Source organism: Sander lucioperca, chromosome 12 (assembly GCF_008315115.2).
Source record: "Sander lucioperca isolate FBNREF2018 chromosome 12, SLUC_FBN_1.2, whole genome shotgun sequence".
Classification (NCBI taxonomy): domain Eukaryota; kingdom Metazoa; phylum Chordata; class Actinopteri; order Perciformes; family Percidae; genus Sander; species Sander lucioperca.
The window spans coordinates 37,799,682-37,822,341 of NC_050184.1; the positions used below are offsets into that span (position 1 = coordinate 37,799,682).

Consider the following 22,660-nt stretch of genomic DNA (forward strand, 5'->3'; position numbering starts at 1 on the left):
AGTAACTTAACTATTAATGTGAAGCTGTGTGCTCTATAAAACCTCCTCATAGAGCATGTAAAGTACATTTCTACGTTGCTACTACTGGTTTCGTACCACTAGGTGCTCACATACAGTCCTCTCCAATACTGTACAGCAGTTTCTATAATTAACACGTTGTCAGGGGGAAAAGGGTCAGCTATGTTGGACTTTTTTTTATAACACTTCCTCTTTCTCTTCTTTATTGTCTGATCTCTTTAGAACTCTGTCTCTTCTCTGACTTTTTATCTGATACATTTGACTTTTCAAACTCACTGTGTCTTTCTGCGTCAGGAAGTAAACTGACATCCAGGACCCCGTTGTTTCTGTTGTGGTGTTTACAGGAAAAACACTTAACAATGCAGGTCTGACCTCACTAGCCAAGGTCCTCAGCACTTCTGGCAGTCCCAAGACAATGTTTTTGCAGGTCAAGCATGTCACAGTATCAAATGTCTGTGTCTGAGTTTTTTTTTTTAATTTATTAACAAAACACTAGCTGACTGCTTTCTCCAAGCTAAGATAATCAGGGTCAAAATACTTAATAATGGCTTGGTGTGAGATGTCTAATGTGAAACAAACAAAGACATACCTCTTTCTAGTTATTTTCATCTCAGTGACAGATTCTATTGTAACACTGTTTACTATGCATCTGCATTGTTCATTGATTCTAAAAAAGCCACTCCACTGACACAAGAGGAAATGATAGTGTACTGCGTGATTCATTCCCTACTTAGGCATAATAACCCTTACTTGTGCGCTGGATGATAACACAGTGCTGTCTGCCATTATGCCACACCATATGTGTATCTGGCATGCGCCTACATTCACACGCACACTCAGATCAACACACTCACATGAAGCAATCAGCGAATAAATTACTAAAGTTGTAAATCATTTCAGCTGCTGTCACTGGGATTAAATGATTTGCACAAGATAACCATCAATCCTGCATCTAGCCAATTCACTTTTATGCAGAAAAGGGACTGCATTGCGTCAGAAAAATAGGCAAATCAATGGCTTTCTGTAGCCTCATACTGTAAGGATATACTACCACACATTCTTTTTCACTTCATAATCAATATGTAATGAAACAGGCAGAACAGGGTCCTTAGCTGAACTTGAAATGTGTGATTGTGTGTAGGGGTTTGTTGTTGTGCAATGTGCATGTTGCAAGTTTATTACAGGACTGATGACATGAAAATAGAGTCAGAGGAAATATGACAATATATAAATAGGAGTGCAAGGGGAAGGGGAGTGGTGGGATTATTAATCTCAGCAGTACTCAACATGATAGAGAAGCTCAGAATGATGGACAGGTGAAGAGATGGGTATAATGAAAGAGAAAAGCATGTATCATTTTAGCTCTGATGTTTGCGCTGCTCTGCACGGCACATTAGCAGATTGGCTGCCAGAGGGCCATTAGTAAGGGCTGCTACCCAGCAAATACAGTTGACAAACCACTTAAAAATACATGGTGTGCCATTGTTTGATATTGTCCTCAGTCAATTGCCTCCACAGGCAATAGGGAGGAAATACAACCTGTGGATTCACCTAATCAGGTCTGGTAGGAGGGTTGTGTTTTGGGAAATGTTATTAATGTGTGAGTATAAAGCGTAAAGTGTTGCTCCTAAGATCTAGAATATAATGATAATAACTGATGCAACGCATGCAACAAGGCATTGAATAAATATATGTACCTTTTTGAGGGTCAAAGAGCAACATTCAAACAATAGAAGGAATTTATATAAAAAGTGTGAACAGACTCCCAATGATGCTGACGATGTTTTCCTTTTACATAAATGGTAATGTTAAACATGACATGTATGTCTCTACATTGCATCTTTACTGCAGCCTGCCTCCCACACACCTCATGGTATTTGGGATGCACCCTGAGATAAATCTGACACAGACAGAGAGAAAGAGGAAACAAAAGAAAAATATGGATGGGATTTAGGTAAAATCATACTTATACAAGGCAGATTATCAGCATATATGGAAATGAGCTCTTCAGAATCCCTTTGAAAATGCATTTTAGGCCATGTTAGAATGATAAGCACCGTATTCCTATGTCTGAAATGTAGCCTAAAAAAGCATATAACCTAAATGTTTCAAAGAAAATATATTTTAAATGTCTTTTATAAGCAGCGTATAGGAAAAAATATATAATTGAATTAGACAGTGGACTTCTGAAATGCATCTCAAATTGGTTTGGCATGTATTTGCAATAGTTAAAAAATGTTTTATATACAAAGTGTGCTGTAGATGCACTGTATGTCAAAAATATTTTGTATCACATGGAAGCAGTAAGCAGCTTTACCTCTGTCTGGTAGTTTAGGTTAAAGATGAGTTGGCTGCAGCTGTAACAGTGGCATACTAAGTGGCAACTAAAACAATTTTTCCATCTGTGGACCCAAAAATCCATCTCTCCCTCCAGAAATCTCCATCTTACTCGTATCACCTTCTTATTTTCGTTCTCTTTCTCTTCATTTTATGTCCCTGTAAAAAAGGAAAAGGCTATGTGCTGCTTTGTATGTGCATTGTGCGTATATGTGTTTCCTGTGCATGCCTGAGTGTGTTTATGTTTGAATGTTGGGGGCTGGTGTTGACTTATGCATGCAATGAGTTAGGATAAGGATCCCCCCCAGCAATGACACACACACACACACACACACACACACACACACACACACACACACACACACACACACACACACATACACATGCATACATATAATGTATATTTAAGAACATTACATTGTGAAGTTGTAATGTTAAATCGGGGCTAGAAATAAAAACTATTTTCATTCTCGGTTAATCTGCTAATTACTTACTTAATTCATTACTTTGATTGTTTAGTCTAAAATGTCAGAAAATAGTGAAAAGTGCTCATCACAATTTCTCTGTCACAAAATGCTTGTTTTGTCCGACCAACCGTCAAAAACCTAAAACTATTGAGTTAGCTTTCACATAAGACAAAGTAAAGCAGCAACAAAAGCAGACTGATCATCAAAATACTTAAGTTCTGTCAACTGACTAGTTGTTTTATATTAAATTGCAAAAATTAGTAAAGTGTTCCTGTTATTTTGTCCACCCCTTGTACTTGTACAGCTACTTGGCAATGATTAGCTTCAACACACATCTAATTTGCTGCAGTTTCCAGGCAATTTAAAATAAAATACTTGATCACTGTAGGAAAATGATTTTTGTCCCCTCGCCCTCCTTCTCAGACCAGTCAGAGTGTGTGATGTGTTACAGCCCCTGGAGGTGGTGGGGTTCAGTGTTTTGCTCAAGGGCACTTTAGCTGTGTGGTTGTTTTCAGATACAGGAATTTGATCCCCAGTTTCCCCAAGACATATAAATAATTTTTATAACAATTTAAGTGCTTTTGTCAGAAAGCAGCCCTGTTGGCAAACGTGAGGGGAAAATTGCCGTGACAGAACTGACGTGTCTTTTAATGTCTCAGCTGGAGAACCGTCTTTGTCATCAGCTTATAAGGCAGACTTCAGACATTATGGAAAAAGCAACAAAAATAGCTGAAATTGAAGGTATGCTGCTGGACTGCTGTGGCCCAGCCTTGTGTTCGGCAGTCTGAGATATTTTTAAACTTTGCAACCCAGCCCACCCTCTACCTCGTCATCTCCTCTTGCCCTCCCACCCAACCCCCTGTCTCCTCTCTGCTGTGCTACTGACCTCCTCCATAATGTTTCTCTCTTGCACATTCAGCAGAGAAAAGGACAGAGAGAGAGAGAGAGAGAGAGAGAGAGAGAGAGAGAAAGGATATGGAGACTTGTATAGTAAACCAGTGCTCCCAGTCTCCCAGCTGGATGTTGCATGATTTACTGATTTGGAATGTGAACACCAAGTGAAGCATTAAGATCATTCCTGGGGCTCCTCTTCCCTTTGTTTCTCTCTCTCTCTCTCTCTCTCTCTCTCTCTCTCTCTCTCTCTCTCTCTCTCTCTCTCTCTCTCTCTCTCTATCTCTCTGTCTCAGACTGGTCGGCATACAGCCAGTCAGACGGTTATTAATTATGCTTTCTTCCCTTTTCATTTCACCATCTCCTTTTTTCACAGTTCATTCTCCTTTCCTTTTTGCTCTACTAAACGGCCTTGCCCTGACATATTTCCAGGGCTCCAATGCCCCTCTCCTCCTCTATCTCCCACTTTCTTCCCCTCTCTTTTTTCTCTTCCTCTGGGCTCTGTTTGTAAATGTGCTGAGGAGAAGAATGAGGGAACAAATTATGAAACACAGGAGTGCATTCCATACCTTGTTTAGAAAGAATTCTCCTACAGTGCAGAGGGGGAGAGCAGCCACTTCCCCCTGTGATTCTACCCCCTCACTTTCAGACCATATGGCTCTTTTCATGTCTGCAGTCTTTAGGGGTGTCAATGACATTTTTTCTTAATCTATTAAAACAATTATTACTCTTGTTGTACTCACTCTCTCGTATGTTCTGTCAAATTCTAACTGTGCTGTAAAGAAGTAACTTTGAGTTGTGCAGCGTTGTGTTGAAGAAGTGAGCTTGAGCTTTGACTACAATTCAGAGGAGCTGAGGATGCTGATTCTATATTTACTGACCCTGAGAACAACTGCCTGTTATGTCTGGTAGAGGTTACCTTGTTCTTAATCAAATTTACAGTTAAAACAGTGGATGTCAGGGCCCAACCAGTATGCAACCAGTATGTTAAAGGCAGCCCTGAACCCTTTGGTTCCACTGTAACTAGAATATTGAGAATTACTGTTGTTTTGACTTCTGACCTAAATCCACCCTCTTGTTCGTGTTTCTGTAACCAGAGACACGTTGTACAAGTTGTTTTAGTATCCTAAGTATTACTAAATCAAGAAATTCATTCTGGGTAAATCAAGACTAAAACATAGCTGACCTAACTTCTTGGCTCTGTTCATTCCAGCAGAAAACCTGTGCCTTGCGGGCGGCTGTGGCTCAGGTGGTAGAGTGCTCGTCTACCAATCGGAAGGTCTGTGGTTCAATCCCTGGCCCTGCAGTCCCATGTCGAAGTGTCCTTGGGCAAGACACTGAACACCGAATTGCTCCCGATGCTGTGCCATCGGTATGTGAATGTGTGTGAATGTTTATCTGTATGGCAGCCTCGGCCACAGTGTATGAATGTGGGTGAATGGTTCCTGTACTATGTAAAAGTGTTTTGAGTAAGTCGTTAAGCTATATAAATACAGTCTATTTACAGTCCATCTTGTGAAGGAGTAGTAGTAGTTTGTAGTTTGTTTGGAAAAGTAGTTTGTCTGGGAAATTCAGTGAAAAAGAAAGAAAGAATTTCCTACGGCTCCCTGCAGACTTTGGTCCCCTTGTCTCTGTTAGCAAATCAAGATTGATCTGTCTTCCTCTTCTTTGTCAGCAGACGCCATTGATTGTCAGTTGTCAGCAGGTAACATTGATTTATACCATATATACACAGCTCTTAGTTCAGAGATAGCCACTAGCTAATCTATTTTGGCTAATACTTTAGGTTTAAAATCAGTCTCGGTGGCCTAGCTGTTAAAACAAAAGACTACATATAACTGCTGACACAGAATGTCTGTGTCTCTCTCTCCTTATCTTTCCTGTTCCATCTTCACTGTACACTATCTAATGAAGGCAAAATGCACCCCCAAATCTTTCCAATCATATTTTTTCTATTTGTGCAACTGCCTAACTCAATGAAGCAGCAAAACTAAGACGACTGTAGCTATAATGGATAACAAATGGATTTTGCGTATTCATAAGACACTTAGCCATATGGAGAGCTTTTGCTCCAAATGCGGGATTTCATCTGAAATGGACAAAAGCTGACAGGTGCAGATGGTTTTCCTGAATTTGGAATTAGCTTTTCAAAGGCATCCATTGTTGCACAGCATTGTTTTACAAATACGGCATGAAAACATTTAGTGGTGTGTTGTTGGATGTGAGCATAGGTGGGTCCACCTGCAGGCTATTTCTGCCTGACGCACCTCCGACTGTGCCATTGTGCTGGCTGCAGGGTTGTCAGCCGGGAGCCACCTTTCACTGATGTTTCGCTCCTTTAATCCTGGAACATCTCAAGGTGGTGGAGCAGGGACGTCTTCCTGCCACCCCCTGCACCCATACCTTGTCCTTTCTTCTGAGCCAGAGCCACATGGTTCCTTGTTCTCCTTCTTCAGCCATGTCTTTAAGAGTCTTCCTTAGCTTGGAGCCTGTGATCCCAAGAGACTTCAGGAACCGCTGGGTAGATGTTCCAGTGTAGCCTCTGCACCCAACTTCCACTGGATAAATGAATGCCCTCCACCCTGCTTGTAAGCACACAGCTGCTGTATAAATAGTCATGCAAATCTTTTGCTAATTATTCCACTTTTTGTGTTTGCCACAGACAGGCATGTGTGTGTGTGTGTGTGCCCACATGTGTAGGTTCATTTCATGTCTTGCTGATGGCTAATCTTTTGTCCAGCTGTTCACCACTCTCTCTCTCCCTACTGGGTTTCGTTGCTATGGCGATAAGAGTGGGGAGAGGTGTTAGAGCCGTGGAAAAGAATGAGAATGTGTGTCTGGAAAGCCCATCAAGTCTGACTGAGTATATATGTACCAGGGCATCTTTACATCCGCAGGTCAAGACACAGTGTGCCAGATCAGCATGAGAGCTACACTTAGCTTTTCGTGGTTTCAACACGCGACCCACATCAACAGTATGTCCAGTGGCGTAAGGTAGTTATGATGGGCCCAACGCGCTATTCTATGAAGGTAAATATGGTGCAAAATGCGAGAGCTCACACACACACACACACACACACACACACACACACACACACACACATCATGTTGTTCTGAACTGAGGTCCCCCACATTTTTAGCAGAAATTACATTAATTCTAATTCTAGAGTTTTTTTCCCTATATTCTCATGCTAAAATTGCAAATGGCACATTGTTTTTTTTAACGTGAGTTTTAAACAGGCATATTTCCCAGGTGGTAATCTGAATCCCTTACAAGATACTCTCGCTTTCTGCCCAACACATTGTTGGAGGGCCAGTTGGTCTTCCCTCCCCACCCCACGGGCCTCAGTGCAACCGCACTGCCTGTACTATTTACGGCCCTGAGTATGTCTAAATGTGTAGGATGCTAAAGACATTGGTAACACTTTACAATAAGGTACAGAAAAAATTAGGTAGTTAATGATTAGTTACTGTTTTTGAAAGAGTAACGTTACTGTTTTTCAGAAGGGTAGTTACTGTTTTTTGAAAAGGGTAGTTACTGTTTTTTGAAAGGGTAACGAATGATTAGTTACTGTTTTTCAGAAGGGTAGTTACTCTTTCAAAAAACAGTAACTACCCTTCTGAAAAACAGTAACTAATCATTCGTTACCCTTTCAAAAAACAGTAACTACCCTTCTGAAAAACAGTAACTACCCTTTTCAAAAAACAGTAACTACCCTTTTCAAAAAACAGTAACTACCCTTTTCAAAAAACAGTAGCTACCCTTCTGAAAAACAGTAACTAATCATTCGTTATTCTTTCAAAAACAGAAACTAATCATTAACTACCTATTTTTTTGTGTACTTTATTGTAAAGTGTTACCAAGACATTATTGTATGTGATGCTACATTTGCAGAAATTAAGTTCAGGAAGTTCAAAGAAATCCTACCTTAAATTCACATCTGGCTTGTTTAGGTATATACGGTAGTTTTGGCTATGTGCAGTTCAGAGAAGTGACCTTGTATATAGCCTCTGTGAAAAACACAAGAGCCCAGAGCCCAGAGGTGAGAGGACTAGAGCTCTTGGGCAGACTGGGGCCAGGAGGAGAGGCTCCACGCCCCCACAGCCCAGCAGGCTCTATGCTTGGTCTCCAGCTCTCCTCACAGGCCTCCTGACTCCAGACTGGCACTGCCACAGCTGCCATATGGAATCACAATCTGTTTTAATTTGCTCTGCTTTCAGCCACCTCAGGCTTACCTAATGGCAGACGTGTTTACCCCTAAACAGAAGTGTGAGCCACTCTCTCACTTTTTTTCTTTTAGAGAGAGTATGTGTGTGTGTGTGTGTGTGTCCAGATAATCATAGTGATGATCAACAGTATCCAGTGTGTGTGTGTGTGTGTGTGTGTGTGTGTGTGTGCACGCGCGCACACTGGGGCTGCCTGCTGCTAAAGAGGCTAAAAGGGTAGTGTTGATCACTATGATTATCACACACACACACACACACACACACACACACACACACACACACACACACACACACTAAAACACAGTGCCATGTAGACACAAGGTCATGTAAGTTGCTATGACGTATTAGCTCCAAGGTGCAACAAGCACAAGCTGCAACATTAAAGTGATGTACACATTAAAAGCAGGGTTGGTAATATTGAAAAGCTAGCAAGATTTGAAAATAGCATTTAGGGACCTTGGGGCTCCGACCCACAGAGAGACGTGCACAAGCACTGCTGCTTCAGTGCAGAGTGGAGAAAGGGCCCCAATTTTACTCCATGTGTCATTCACCGGTAAGCAAACGCCTAATAATAATAACTTCTGTTAGCAATGCTTTGATAACGTGCATTGACCTCAGCACAGGAGTAGAGTATGCGCAGCGGGGCAAGCAGCTATTTCATTGGTTCTTTCCAAGTGACCCGCGAGGCAGTGATTGGTGAGGCATTTTTACAGGATTAGAGCAGCTACAGATGACGGACCTTTTTCGCTCCTTTTTCAGAGCCCAGAAGTTATTTATTGCTGTCAGGGTGCAAAGACCATTTTAAACAATATATAAAAAAGTGTATATTGGAAATAATTACCAACCCTGTCTTTAATGCATTAACAATTATAATCCAATAATATAAAATAGATCATTTTGAAATGGGCCATTCTGTATATTTTAATGCTAATAGGCTACTTTTGTACTTTTTCTTAAGCAAACTTTTGAAGGCTTTTAATTGTAAAGAATTTTTACACTGCTGTATTGCTGCTTTTACCTAAGTAAAAGCATCAAAACTTTCTCCACCACTGCCATTCAGTCATCTGTGATACAGCCTACTTGACAGGACATCTGTCTTGCTAAATTCTTTCAGATCATCAGATCACAATGAGCAGAGTAAATATTCTGTGCCAGGCTACTTGATGAAAGCCTCAAGCTGAAAGATTAAGTCTTTGCTCATCTGCTGCTTCTGACAAAAAGTACTGCAGGAGTTACAGAAAAACGAACACCTGTGTGTGATTTTCTTATCGCTGTATGCTTTGGCAGCGCAACATATCCAGATTCATACCGACCTTTTAATGAATCCTCTTTCTTCCTAATCATCAAAACTCTGTTCTTACTATGAAAACATTGTTCTGTGCAGTCATAATAAATGTATTACACGCAGTGGTTTAATCCTTGATTCTTATTGGTCAATCACGGCATTCTGTGGTCTGCTACTTCTGTATAACCAGACAGATCATAGACTCTGGTGGGACATTTTTAAATTAAAAAAAAAGTTTTTAAATCAATATTTGTCGCTAAACTAATCAGCTGTATTATTAGCGGGATAATGTAGAGTGAGCCGGTCATCATTGCGAATTAGAACCCTGTCAGGGCGATGCAGGACCCCGATGTGAAGCGGAGGGTTCATCAGCCTCAAGGGGTTCATTACATTATCCCTCTATTATTGCTCCTTTATATCTATCATTCCTACATCATTGCTCTACATTACCATTAAATTCAACCCAATTGTCGGACATTGTGTTAGAGACACAAACACTGATGTGAGTCAAAATAGTTTGAGACACACACAGCATGGTGGGAACACTTGAGAGTCAGCAGCTCTCATTTTTTGTCGTGCTGACAAGGACTGATTTTGAGGTGGCTCACAACTCAATAGTGATCAATAATGTTTACTCCAAGCACAGCATGGGAGAATTAAAGGTTACGATTTGACATGTCAATGAGTAGACATCAATCAGACACACACCCTTATAGAGGAGTGGTGTTATGGCTGTTAAGGTATGGAAGCAAAACACGGCCATAAAGATTTGAATCTTATAAGCAACTGAAGACCTCAATTTGAATTTAAATACTGAATTTATAGCACTTAAATATTGTACTTTGATATTCAATCTATTTGCTTTTACATGAAGGAAGCTTTTCATCTTTCTTGAAAAATCTGGAATTGGGCTCGAGAATAACGATTTTAAACTAAATACCTGTATTACAAACTGGGGACGTGGAGTTGTGGGCATTTACTAGGCAGGCAGAGTCTAATGAAAGACACATTGCATTATTGGAAATGTAAGAGTTTAGAGCTTGATCCACACTAGACAATAGAAGTCAAAATATCTCGCTCTCTGCCTCTTTGATTTTCAAAAATGAAATAAGACAATCATGATTACAGTGTCTCCATATTCTCATGTTTCTTAAGAGAAATAAAGGCAGATGGTGCCTGGAACTTGGCAAGTCTCTCTCTGAATGGTTCTGGAGGAATGTCTGGAGTTTTCAGGCCCAATAACCACAAACATGGTTCCAGTTGCACACTGCCAGGATCCTGTAGCAGCTGAGGAAAAAACTAGTGTCTGCGGTGAGACTGCCTTCTCATGCCGATGCGTCCTTTTTTTGTAACAAAGTAAGATTCAGTGCAAAGTAGCTGCTGCAGGATTGATTGAAACCTCGGTTGAGATGGAAGCAGCAGCTATGACGTAAATGCACAACCTTCGCCACTTGAAATACATTGCTCTACTCATGTTGACCTGATTTTGACTGTCAATGGCACTAATGGTGGTTGAGATATATCTATCACTGAGCGTCGTTTCATAAGCTCTCATCAGGTGAAGTGTCTGAATCCCTTTCACATTGTTCCATAGACAACAGGATTAATGCCAGCGTCGTCTATTCGGGACTGTTTTTTGCGACTGCTTTGATGCTTTACACTGATGAAAAATAGGCCACATAGTCTGGCTGAGAGGGCTGATGCAGGAGATCGACCCTGATGGCTTGTTTATATGTCACTTGACTGTGACTACTGCTTATTTTCTTCTGTGCTCCTGGAATCACAGCAGTGTGTGTACATGTGTGTCTGCATGAACTAGGTCAGTAGGAGGACAGGAAATCTCTGTCCACTTGTCTGACTGCAATGTGTCTCTCCAAAAGTTAATGCATGCAGATACACTCACATCTAATGCACAATGATGACAACTGTTGCGCTTCTGCATACGTGTTCATGTTTCTAAATTGCTTATATGCTCTCAAGTATATTTAAAAGGCAGCATGTGCCCTAATCACCCTCCATCCCTTCTTCTCTTCAGTCTCTTCTCTATTCTCACTCAAGGTTTTAGCTTCATCTGGCATGTGTGCTGAACTTTCATTTGCTGCTTGCTTAAATCATTAATAATCCCTGCTCTCCCCATCAGCCTATCTCTTAGCCTCTCCCTCTTATGCTGTTCATTCAAATATTCACTGGAAAAATGTATCAACTTGATACATTTCAGTAGTACTGTCAAAGTCACCACTAGAGAAAATAAGAGAGGTTTTAGTATATTTTATTTGCTCCTGTGTCACTGTCAAGCTTGTGCTGGCCTCAGCAGCTTTGGGGCAGAGCAAGGCATTGCATCAGAGGAGAGAGCTGTGTGTCCTGATCCCAGGACAGGAGGACCCAGCCAAAACCTAAAAAACACTGCAGTGCAGAGAGGGGAAGAGCGCGTTAAGTGCAAAAGAGGTGGCGAGGTAAAAAATAAAGTGTGGGCATGTTGTCAAAGGGATGCAGTCAAGATGAAGAGGAAGGAAAAAGGGAGGACAGGAGAAATAGATAACAGCCAAGTGCCAGGATTTATTAATCAGAAGCAGCACAAACTACTACACATTAAACAGCCTAGGGCTAACAGGGTGAAATATAATGATAAAAAAAAGTGAAAGCCAAGATAGGAGGCAAAAGGTCAGGTTCAAAAGTCATCTTTTTATTGAGAATCACTGCTGACAAGTATACAATAAGATCTTAAATGTTGCCTTGTAATATGTAGAAGTTCATCAGAGGACAGTTAAAGGGTTTCCGGTCATATCCTCTCGGTTCTAAGTGCCTCATTGTCTCACAGGTCTATCGGTCTGCACATCTGAGTGCCTGGGTGCAGCCCAGGTCCTGCTAGTTGATGGGAAGAGTGTCCATTTCCTCTGAGTATGTGAAATGTAATATACAAGTAGAGCCTGAGCTGAAGTGCATAAGGTGGGGGAAGGCAATGAATGAGAGATAGAGAATAAAGGAGATAAGCATGGTGTTGTGTTGCGAGCGATGACTCAGGCGGGCGTCTGGTGCCTGTGTGTTGATCGCCGCACTCTCAGAACCCCGGGGTTGTAATCTATGAGGTGCTGGCATTGATTGGCACCTCTAAGAATCTCTAGACTCAGCTGGATGTTTTGACATGTTTGGCACCGTGATGACCAGCAGGTCGCCTGCCTCTGATGTGCCGTGTGTTGTTTACTATGACAGATGACACTGAAAGCTAATATCACAAGTGAACAGTCTGCAGCCACACATCTGGACAGCTACCCTGAAGAAAATGTGCATATGTCATTTTTGTGTATGTGCAAATGTGTGGGCACCTTCATGTCTGTCTGTATGTGTGCATTGGTGGAGTCCAGTGATGCCTAAATTGCCCATATGGTCCCAAGAGGCTGTAGGATTGACAGAGAGCTCCAGAGTGGAGCAGCTGTGAACAAGTTTGCTCCATTACAGCCAACGCTTTAAGCCTGATTTGTTGGCTCAGCAGCACTCACTTATCAACTGATCAATAAAGGGAAGTTGTACCAAAATTCTTCAAGGGGACCAACACTTACAGCACATCCATCCACATCATCCACCTACAAACATGGTGTGCTTTGCCTGTGTGATTTGTCCATATTTTCTTTGCCCTTTAGTTTTCTCTTTCAAACATAAATTGCAGGAAATGTATATTTTATTCAATCATATCCAAATCAAACCTTTGTGACCTTCATGAGGATATTGCATCTGATGTTTTCCCTTTCCACATGACTGGGAAACTGTGTCGCAGATAAGCACTGGATAATTCAATTCAGCTGCAACTAAATTAAAAATGTTGTTGAGCAAACATTCACCATGTGGTTTACACTGTAAACCGCATGAATAATAATAATCGATTTTCAGAAAATTAATTGGCAGTCATTTATTTGTTTAAGTCAATTTATAAGCAAAAATGCTTGATGGGTTCCACTTTTCAAAATTGACAATGTTTGCTTTTCCTTGTCTTACATTGAAGAAAAGAATATGTTTGGGTTTTAGACGAATCTCTGACCCAAGAAGACATTTGATGACTTGCCTTGGCCTTATACCAAATAATTTATCACTTAATCGAGACAACAATCATTAGATTAATCGATAAAGAAAAAAAGAAGATAATCATTAATTGCAGTCCTAAAATGATTAGATCAGACATTGAATCAAAAGCTTGATTTAGTGCAAGAAAACGTGATTATGGATAAATGAAGCATAGGCTGCCTAAATTAGACTCTCTTAAGTTGCCCTCTCAAGCGATGAGTACTGTCAAACTTAACTATTGTCAGTGAACAGCATCAAGAAAGAGTCTGGAACAACTTTGCAGCACTCAGCTCTAAAGTTACATGGTACAGCAACTTTTTGGGTGAGCTTTCCACCTGGCCTCCGCTTAGCCTTTCAGACAGTGAGTGGGCGACTGGTGAAAGCAGCTTTAAGTGATCATCACATATCGGGCTAGCTCAATGCAGTCATGTTGCCCTGTACCTTCAACTGTTAATTATTGCAAGCACATAAACAATAGTCAAGTTCCATTAACAAAATCAGCCTGGGTAATCTTTTCTTAGCAGCGCCATTATTGAGATGAATGTCACTGGGCATTATCAGCATGCGGCAAGACAGAGGGAGAGTGGGAAGAATTTCTTTCCCTAATTTCCTCTGTGTAGGTGTATAATGGTATCAACTCATCTTATCTTGCTATGTGTAGGGAGAGTGGTGGCATGTTGCTCTGAGGGGAAGCTCATCATCTCCCTTTGTGTTTCACAGTTTTCTTAGCTGTTAATGATGTTCCTGTAGTAGCTTAAGGTTTCATAACAATACAGAGATGCACAGGGTCAACAGGGAAACCAACGCATATGCACAACGATCAGTAGGGGATATGCAGGGTTGCCATGGTGACTAAAACAAGTAAATTATGCACACTCTGCACGTTGTAAATCTGTACATTTGACAGAGCCACTATCATTCTGATGTAGAGTCTCAAATCATTATCTGCACTGCTGTCTCCACTCACTGTTAATTGCTTCCAGGCACAGAGAGGGTGTCAGCCTCCACCCCCCCCCCCACCCCCCCCTTTTATTTTTTTGTGATATAAGCTATCTCAGCAGATGTCTGTAGCTGGTTAGAAACCACGTTACTGTGGCTGTGTCTCTGCACTGTGACCCCTAAACCGTGGCCTGACTGAACCAGAGCAGGGAACACTGGGAAACACAAACCTCTAGGCCTGGCCCTTGTTAGAGGTCAGAGAGGCTGGGGTTGGGGTTATCACATGTGCTCAGCATCATTTTCACACCCTCTCTCTTCCCTCTAGCTGGGGACCCGCAGAGATGGTTTATGCTTTGCCTCAAGCTTTTTTTATTTTTTTTTACAGCTTCAGCCATAAATAGCTATAGTAGCTTTCAGATGCATTTCAATATCCTATTGTCTTCTACAGCTAAGACACTTCACATAGGGCAGAGACTTCTGCTCTTTTGTTACTGTGTATGGACCCATCCAGTGTTTGTTCAAAGATTCTGTCTATTCCCCGCAGGTTTTAGCCATCTCCCTTCTTTGTTCCCCTCTCTGCTCCTTGTCTCTTCCCTCTGTCCAACCCCCCATCCTGCCAGGCGCAGATCTCCTTACACTCTCCAGCGTTTCATGTGGATAGGGGTGGGAGGAGAGGATGGGGAAATTGGCCACACTGGGATCACACACACACACACACACACACATACACACACACACACACACACACATACATGCATGTTGCCTGTACATTGTACGGCGAGACAAGCCGGAGAAAGATTACAGAGAAAATGCTGTGGTGAAAATACACAGACAAGTTAAAGCTTATCTGTTAGCAGCTAGGATCCATAAACACTGCATTTTACCTACATTTGTGTGGACTGGCAGCAATGTCATGTCATGAGCGTGAGTTGTTTTGCTCAGAGGTTAGACATTTCTCAAACACTATGACTGAGGTTTCTGCAAAGAATATGGAGATTTTTTACACGGCTCATTTTCATTGATCAGTACAGTGGCTACGATTGCATGTCTGAGGGAAAGTAATTCAATGAGTAAAGTGTGGAAAAGCTCATTCGCTTCAAGTATGAAAACTGAGGGAGATTATGATTTTATTCTTGCTTTGCCTTTGAAGACGGTACAGTCAGAAAATGGGCTATGCTGTGTGTCAGTGTGGCTCCTGCAGTCTGAGTGCTGTGATAAGATCTTCCTCTGTGGCTCACATAAGGAACACTGAAATGAGGTCAGTGTTGTCATCTTATGAACATTGTGCATAACAAATTCACAAACTCGATAATGGCTTTTCTTAGAAACTAAAGGCCATTAAGTTATCAACTTTGTCACGTTCAGCTGACAGTGGTGTGAAATAGCAGCTGTATTCAAACAATAATCAGCCATGGCATTGAGTCTTAGCAGGAGAGAGTGTCTCTCCATCTGTAAGAGAGTGGTGATCAAGGGTCGGAGGTCGGATCGAGGGCAAGAAGATGGATGGATGGGGAGGCCTGACTGACTTGCATTTGCACACAACAGATCCCGACACACGGCTCAGAGGAAGAGCTATCTCAGGACTGAGGAAGGGGCGGTCAGGTTGGGTGGATGAAGCAGGATGGGAATGGGGGACAAGACAGAAAAAACAAACAGTCCCAAGCAAGGATCTTCCCTTCTACAAAGGCTTAAAGTGGATGTCCGGTCCCAGCTTGCCCCCCCAGCTCACTTCCCATGTCCTCCTGACATCACTCTGCAGCAGCCAGCCTGCAACCAGATTGGAGTATTTTTCACATTCACCATTCTGACCTCTGCTGTCTGCCTTGCATCAGCGTGTGTGCTGGTCATGTGATTCGATGCACAGCTAGAACATAAAAACCTTGGTCTGCTTGACATAAACAGAACAGTGCGTCTTTTACTTTTTCTCTCCTGTTGTTGACACATCTTCTGCCTCCAGTCCTCCATCACCTCTCACTGACCAGCACAACGGCCCTCATTTAATACTCATACTTTTTGTCCATAGATGAATTGATTAATTTACTGTGCAGGTCTGAACGTAGCGACTCAGGATGTGCTCTGCCCTTTGACCCATTAAACTCATATTTATCAGTTCTCTACCTCCACATTATTGCTTCCTCAGGCACTCATTGTTTTACCAATAACCTTCTGCTCTCTCTTTCCCTGCCTCTTCTCTCCAGACTCATACTCGGCAGCAGGCAGCGAAGGCAGCATCTCCACCTCTGTGGCGTCACTGCCCCCGCCGGCATCAGGCAGCTCGGCCCCCAGCTCCCCGGGCTCTAGACGCTCTGTGAGCACGCTGAAGAAGTGGCTCACGAACCCTGTCCGCAAACTCAGCGTCGGAGCCACCGCCAAAGTGGAGCGTCAGGTCTGCAAACTTGAGGGAAAGCCTCCACCTCTTTCATCCCACAGCCAGGATCTGAGCAGTCCCCCGAGGCCTGACGAACCTTTCCCCATCCTGCCCGTCACGCACAGAGAACTGGTGAGAAGTGAGAAGTTGTAACGAGGACGCACCTTTTTATTTTCTGAACTAATCAAACAAGGCCTTGTGCTTCAAGTTCCCTTTTACACATTTAAGACGAACCACCACCTCATTAGTAAAGTAATTATTTGAAATTATCACAAGACCTTTGTATAAACTGGCTCTGAAGTAAACATGCAAAGCTTAAGTCTTATATAAATAGAAAACTAAAGCCAACATCCTGACAGTGGCTTGTTTACACTAGGTAGCTCAAGAATATTAGTAGTTTAATGTAGAGTTGATTCACAGAGAATCATGACAGGTGGCATGCTGTTACATAACAGCAGCACTGCTGGCTCATCCTGCAGCAACTCATGCCACCATGTTCTGTGATTCATGTGCTCTCTTTTGCCATTGAGCCCGAATGTATGTGCATGCTACAGACATTTTGCATCATGTAGATATTGTGTAATTCTGACACTGTGGACTTGTGTCTGTCGGTCTGTGTGTTCCAGGAGTGGAAAGATGGCCTGGCAAGCCCTGAGGACCTGTCACCGGCTACACTACAGTCCCCCAGCTACATAACGGATTCGCTGATTGGCTGCACGTCACTGCCAAACAACCAGGTCTGACACCATCTAACCTGTATCTGTCACTACATATTATTTTTGTATCATAGAAATAATATCAAGCAGAGCTGATCTTTCTGGCTTAAATACAAGTAGTGATTTTTGACAGAATGCCAGACTACATGAGTGTACCCCTCTGTTTTATAAAAAAACAAAAGATTGGCTATGATGAGATTGAAACTATGAGGAGTTAATACACCTATGGTTCATTTTAGCTGCCAGTTCACTGTAGACAGTAGCAGTAATATTCTCAGTGAGGACCAAGCCTCATGTTGAGGTGACATCAGTACTGTTTGTCTCCGTGGCACTGCAGCCAGATCTGGAAATGATCTCTACTGCTTCTGGCGGAGTTCAACTATCAAGCAAAACAAACAGATGCACACAGGAGCGCCGCTTTCTGCAACCACACACACACGACCACAAATGCAAAGATACAGCATATAGACCAAATGGACATACACATGTAAGGATATCTAAATTAATACAAGGCTCTCTCAGAGCAGATCGATGCCAGAGGACCAGAGGGCAGAGCTTGACAGTGACCTGTGTGATGCATGACTCACATTCAACACGTTACAAAAGGATATGCCTGGAGTCTCCAGGCATATCCTCTAGGCTGGAGATAAATAGGATATAGCACAAAACGGCAGATGTGATGAAATATGACTCCACTTCTGTGAGCTGACAAAGAACGCTGTGTGTGCACATACGCTTTCATTTCTCCATCAAACACTTGGAGTCAGTTGCTTGTGGCAAAGGAATGTCTTAAGTCGGGTATTTACAGAGACCCTTTTGCTGCGAGATGGAAAAATGGCAGAAACTGGGATTCGCTGGAGCAGCAGTAATATTGCGTGAATCACCGGTGCCTGAGCCCTATCAATACACAGTAAAACAATAATGATATCTGAGCTTGTGGAGTGTCTCCTGTTGGCGAATCGACACTAGAGCACTTAAATCCTAATTTCGGTCTCAACAACAAATAAAAAGCCATTAATACGATTACATCAGAGGGATAAGGTCAGTGCTTTGGTGTTTTTACTGCCAATCTTTGGAGAGAGAGAGAGAGAGAGAGAGAGAGAGAGAGAGAGAGAGAGAGAGAGAGAGAGAGACTGAAAGTAGAGAGATTGAATAATGTAGGTCAGTCATTCCTGAGCTGTGGTTTCCGTCTCTGTACCCCACCTTTAATGGCCTCATGTCCGGTGTTGTACGCATTGTTGTTTTTCCTCTTTTCTTCACACCGTTGTCTCTAATCTCACAACCACAGCAGAACATAGTTTTTGATGAAATGCTTCTTTGGACAATGGAAAGTTCCTGTAATTGTATGTCAGCAGTTAAATTAGACGTGGTGTCAAAAAGGAAGCCAGAACTGCAGATCACAATATTTATTAAATAGCGTTTCCTGAGGTTTGTACAGTCTGTCATCTCGACCCACAGTTAAAAAAAAAAAAAAATATCTTAGAAGCAGTTTCTCTGTAAAACATTAAAAGAAATGGTGAAAAGAAACGAATGGTGCTGGTATTGTGAGCTCTCTTCAAAGCCCAATACTTTGCTTTGCGTCACTCGCAACGATGCAATCAAATTGCAGTTTTCAGCACTTGAGTCCTGTATTCCTCCTTGGCACAGTACTATACCTTTTGATTTGAGCTTTCATGATTAAGTATTGATGAGTCCTTTGAATTGTCTGCTCCACCTCAAGAATTAGAAATTGCTGATGCCACCACTGGAAACTTGAAAACACATCAGCTTCAAGCATCAGCAGATATTCCTGTGTATGATGAAAAACATCACATGTAAAGAGTATAATTTCTTTTATAAAAAAATCTTTTTGTATCACTTTAATACTGCTGATTTGCTGCACTTATGTGTTCTAACAGTAAGTCCCTAAAGGAGCAAAGCAAAACGTGTATAACCATATGACTTAAGTAAGGGAAATTAACATTTTGTTGATTTCCCTTACTTAAGCTTAAAATGTTATGACCCATACACTTTTTCAGATTTTGAGAAAAAATAATGTTACAACCTTGTTCTTGATTGATGAAATTGTTGATTTGATGAAAAAAAAATCCTACACAAAAGCATAACTTCAGCTTTTACTAAAACTGTTTTTCATGGCTTCTGAGTAGCAAAACAAAATTCGAGGGAGACGGGGGAAATTTTCCTGTGGGCTTTGGCACGGCACATCTGGAAGTGATCAGGGAGCCGAAGCCATGGAGACCTGTCAGCCAGGCTGAAGCACTCCTAGCAGGGCAAGATTGTCTGGGGGAGCGAGGGTCTTTATGGAGCCTCTCTGTCTCTGCCTCTATACTTAGCTAAGTTTTGTCTCTTTCATTCTTTCTCTCTCTCAGATCCCTGTGACAGAATAGAATGCTCACAACTTGTAGACAAAGTTTATTATGGAGATGGCAGGTGAACAAATTGAACTAGGCCAGAGAGGAAAAGGAGAAAGTTCCATAGCTTTTCCATTTGCTTATATGTCAATCTTTCCAATCTATGTTTTTATTTCTCCATGGGGGAGCCGCCTGCCAGGGGGAGTCTGAGGGATTGGCTATATGTCTGTGGTGTGAGCAGGTTTGTGTATGTGTTTAAGATGTGGAGGTTTTGCTTGACTAGGACAATGGGACACAGGGATTTAGGTGAAGACAGACGGCTGCTTTACACAGTCAGGAGAAAGTGAATAGCCGAAAAAGAAACGGCTGAGCAGCATGGCTAAAAATAAAGGGGAATAACTTTGTAAGTAGATACAATTGTACAGAGAGATGGCTGTGAGTCATTGTACGACCATGTAAAGGGGATAAGTGTTGTTATTGTGCAAGAGAAATAGGTTACACAAACATGAGGGTCTTGGATCCATTGAGTTAGTGATGATTTTAGATTTTGCAGGCTTTGTTGTGGCGTACACAATGACTGCAATGATTTGCACCAGGACCCCCACAGGAAATTATATCAATTCCAGGAAAAAGCATGAAAAGGAGGTCATGCATATAACGCATGAACTCAATCGATTAGATCAGAGTAACCTTGGGTTTATGCGTGCATTTCTATTTGCGGCCATTAACGCAGAAGAAGGAAACACTGACATAGATGTTTCTTTAGTAGCTGCAGAAATTGAAAAAAGAAACCATGTGATGTATTAACATATATGTTTGAATCCTCAGGTGGCAAAACAAGAAAATATAATTTTTTAATTCACACATAAATCATAAATGTTATTGCCAGCGGGCAATCCGTAATTGTATTCCTCTTCCTCTGAAGCCAAAACTCCATCAAGAACCTTCAAAGCTTTATTTGTCATCTCATCGTCAGCAATGAAGCCTGATGCTCCTCTAACTCTAACTTTTTATCTTTTAATCTCTTTCTCTCTATCTATCTGTGGCCGATGTGCACAGCACAGATCATTAACAGTGACAATCTGAATCTGATCTTCTTATCATTCAATCTCTGTTCCTTGTGTCTCTCTGCTCTTTCTGGTCTCCTTGGCAACCTGCATCATTATCATCTTTCTCCTGCTCTTTATCTCCCTTTGCTTACTTTATTCCTGGCATGAACCCCATTACTGCCACTGGACCTTTGATAAACAGTTTCTCTGTTGTCTGTTTGTCTGCCTGTCTGTTTGTCTGTCTGTCTGTCTGTCTGTCTCTGCCTCCTCAGGACACTCAGTCCACCAGTCTTTTGCCAGATGACAGCGGCTCTGTCTTGATGGACGACACCTCCAGCCAATGGTCAGCTGCGGCTGACACTGAGGAGGAGAGGAGGAGTGCCTTAGAGAAAAGCATGTATGTGTTTTATCAATCCCATGATAATCCTCATGCTTCTTGTGTCACGTTTTATAAGCAGTTGCTGATTTCCAGAGGAATTTCCCTGAAAGACCTATTTAACCCAAGAATGTTTGAATCCTTATTCTCCATATTTGTTGAAATTTTACACTCACACAGAAAGAAAAAAACTTACATAAAAATTACATTTGACAAAATAATCTTAACTCAAGGTTCACTATACTGTAGCTCTCCCTGGAGCTTTCAACCACATCGCATGGTCTTCATCGACATTCCATAATTGAGCCATCTCCATGACAACAGGGCAAACTCTGTTGCCTAATGAAGAAAGTGAGGTGCAGTTAGAAGCTCTGTTAAAAATCTAGTCAGTGCAGATTGAGTTAAGATATTTTATTGAAACTTTATAATTTCTTGAAAATATTATTTCCTGGGTGAGTTTCAACTTATATAAATATATATATATATATATATATATATATATATATATATATATATATATAAAATATTTAGCATGTTTGCATGTTCAGCTGACTAAGACTCAAAATATTATTTATCCCAATGAAAACTGCTGTGCAGATACAGTTACACTAATTAATTGGAAATTGCTGTGCAGATAGTTACAGTTACACTAATTAATTTGATTTATTGAATCCAAAGTGTAGCAGTAGAACACTGTCTCCATTTCCCATTTCCCCTGTAACTAATCACATTTCCAGGAAACCTCCTACAAAATTACAATGTGGTATCACACCCTTATTCGGGAAAAGGATAAGGAAACTAGGACCTGTAAAATAAAGAGTAACCAAGATTTTTGCTGCGTGCAAAATACATTTGGTAGTATAACTCTAACACTAATCTGGCCTCATTTGTATCTTTACAGGTATGTACTGCAGGAGCTTATTGAGACCGAGAAGCACTATGTGGTGGACCTGGGGCTCATAGTGGAGGTAAACCTCACAGTCTGCCTGCTAAGAACACACAATCTGCCCTGACAGAGAAGAGGGAACTTATTCATCCACCCAGTCTGTCAGAGAGAGCCCTAAATCCTTATCATCACAATTCCTCCACAGTTTGATCTGCCTCTATTTGCCATCTCCAGTCTTAAGCAGATTTTGTGACTTATTATCTTGAAGAGTGATATGTTGCAAGGCAAGCCATCTCCCAGGTGCCTTAAATAACTGGAGATATTTTGGTTCAGAGAATAATTTTTGCCATCTGAGTGTGAATACAAACTCAATAATAGCTGGTGTGTGATTGCTGCAGTGTGTTATAACAATCTAGCTATATTTACTGGTGTTCAGGTGTTGGTTTTTGTGGGTGTGAACAGAAGTCAGCAGCTCTGTCATTTCTTTGCAGGGCTACATGGCCACAATGCACTCCAAAGGTATGCCGGAGGACATGAAGGGAAAAGACAAGATTGTTTTTGGGAACATTCACCAAATATTTGACTGGCATAAAGAGTAAGTCCCAAACTGTGATTTGCAGAGTATTGTGTTTGTGGCTAAGTGGAGGACAAAGGAACAATAGGTCAAAAGACAAATCTGACCTTCCGTTTAGGA

General features: G+C 41.6%; 1 protein-coding gene across 3 annotated transcripts in view; it reads left to right on the plus strand.

Moving 5' to 3' along the window:
- arhgef25a (Rho guanine nucleotide exchange factor (GEF) 25a) overlaps window positions 1-22,660 on the plus strand; it is a 44,778-nt gene that overhangs the window by 13,636 nt on the left and 8,482 nt on the right. For all 3 annotated transcript variants that reach the window (XM_031283705.2, XM_031283713.2, XM_031283719.2), the window contains 5 exons: window positions 16,419-16,720; window positions 17,215-17,325; window positions 20,977-21,101; window positions 21,982-22,048; window positions 22,458-22,561. In XM_031283705.2, coding sequence (XP_031139565.1) covers window positions 16,419-16,720; window positions 17,215-17,325; window positions 20,977-21,101; window positions 21,982-22,048; window positions 22,458-22,561 — 709 coding nt within the window. The remainder of the gene's footprint in view (window positions 1-16,418; window positions 16,721-17,214; window positions 17,326-20,976; window positions 21,102-21,981; window positions 22,049-22,457; window positions 22,562-22,660) is intronic.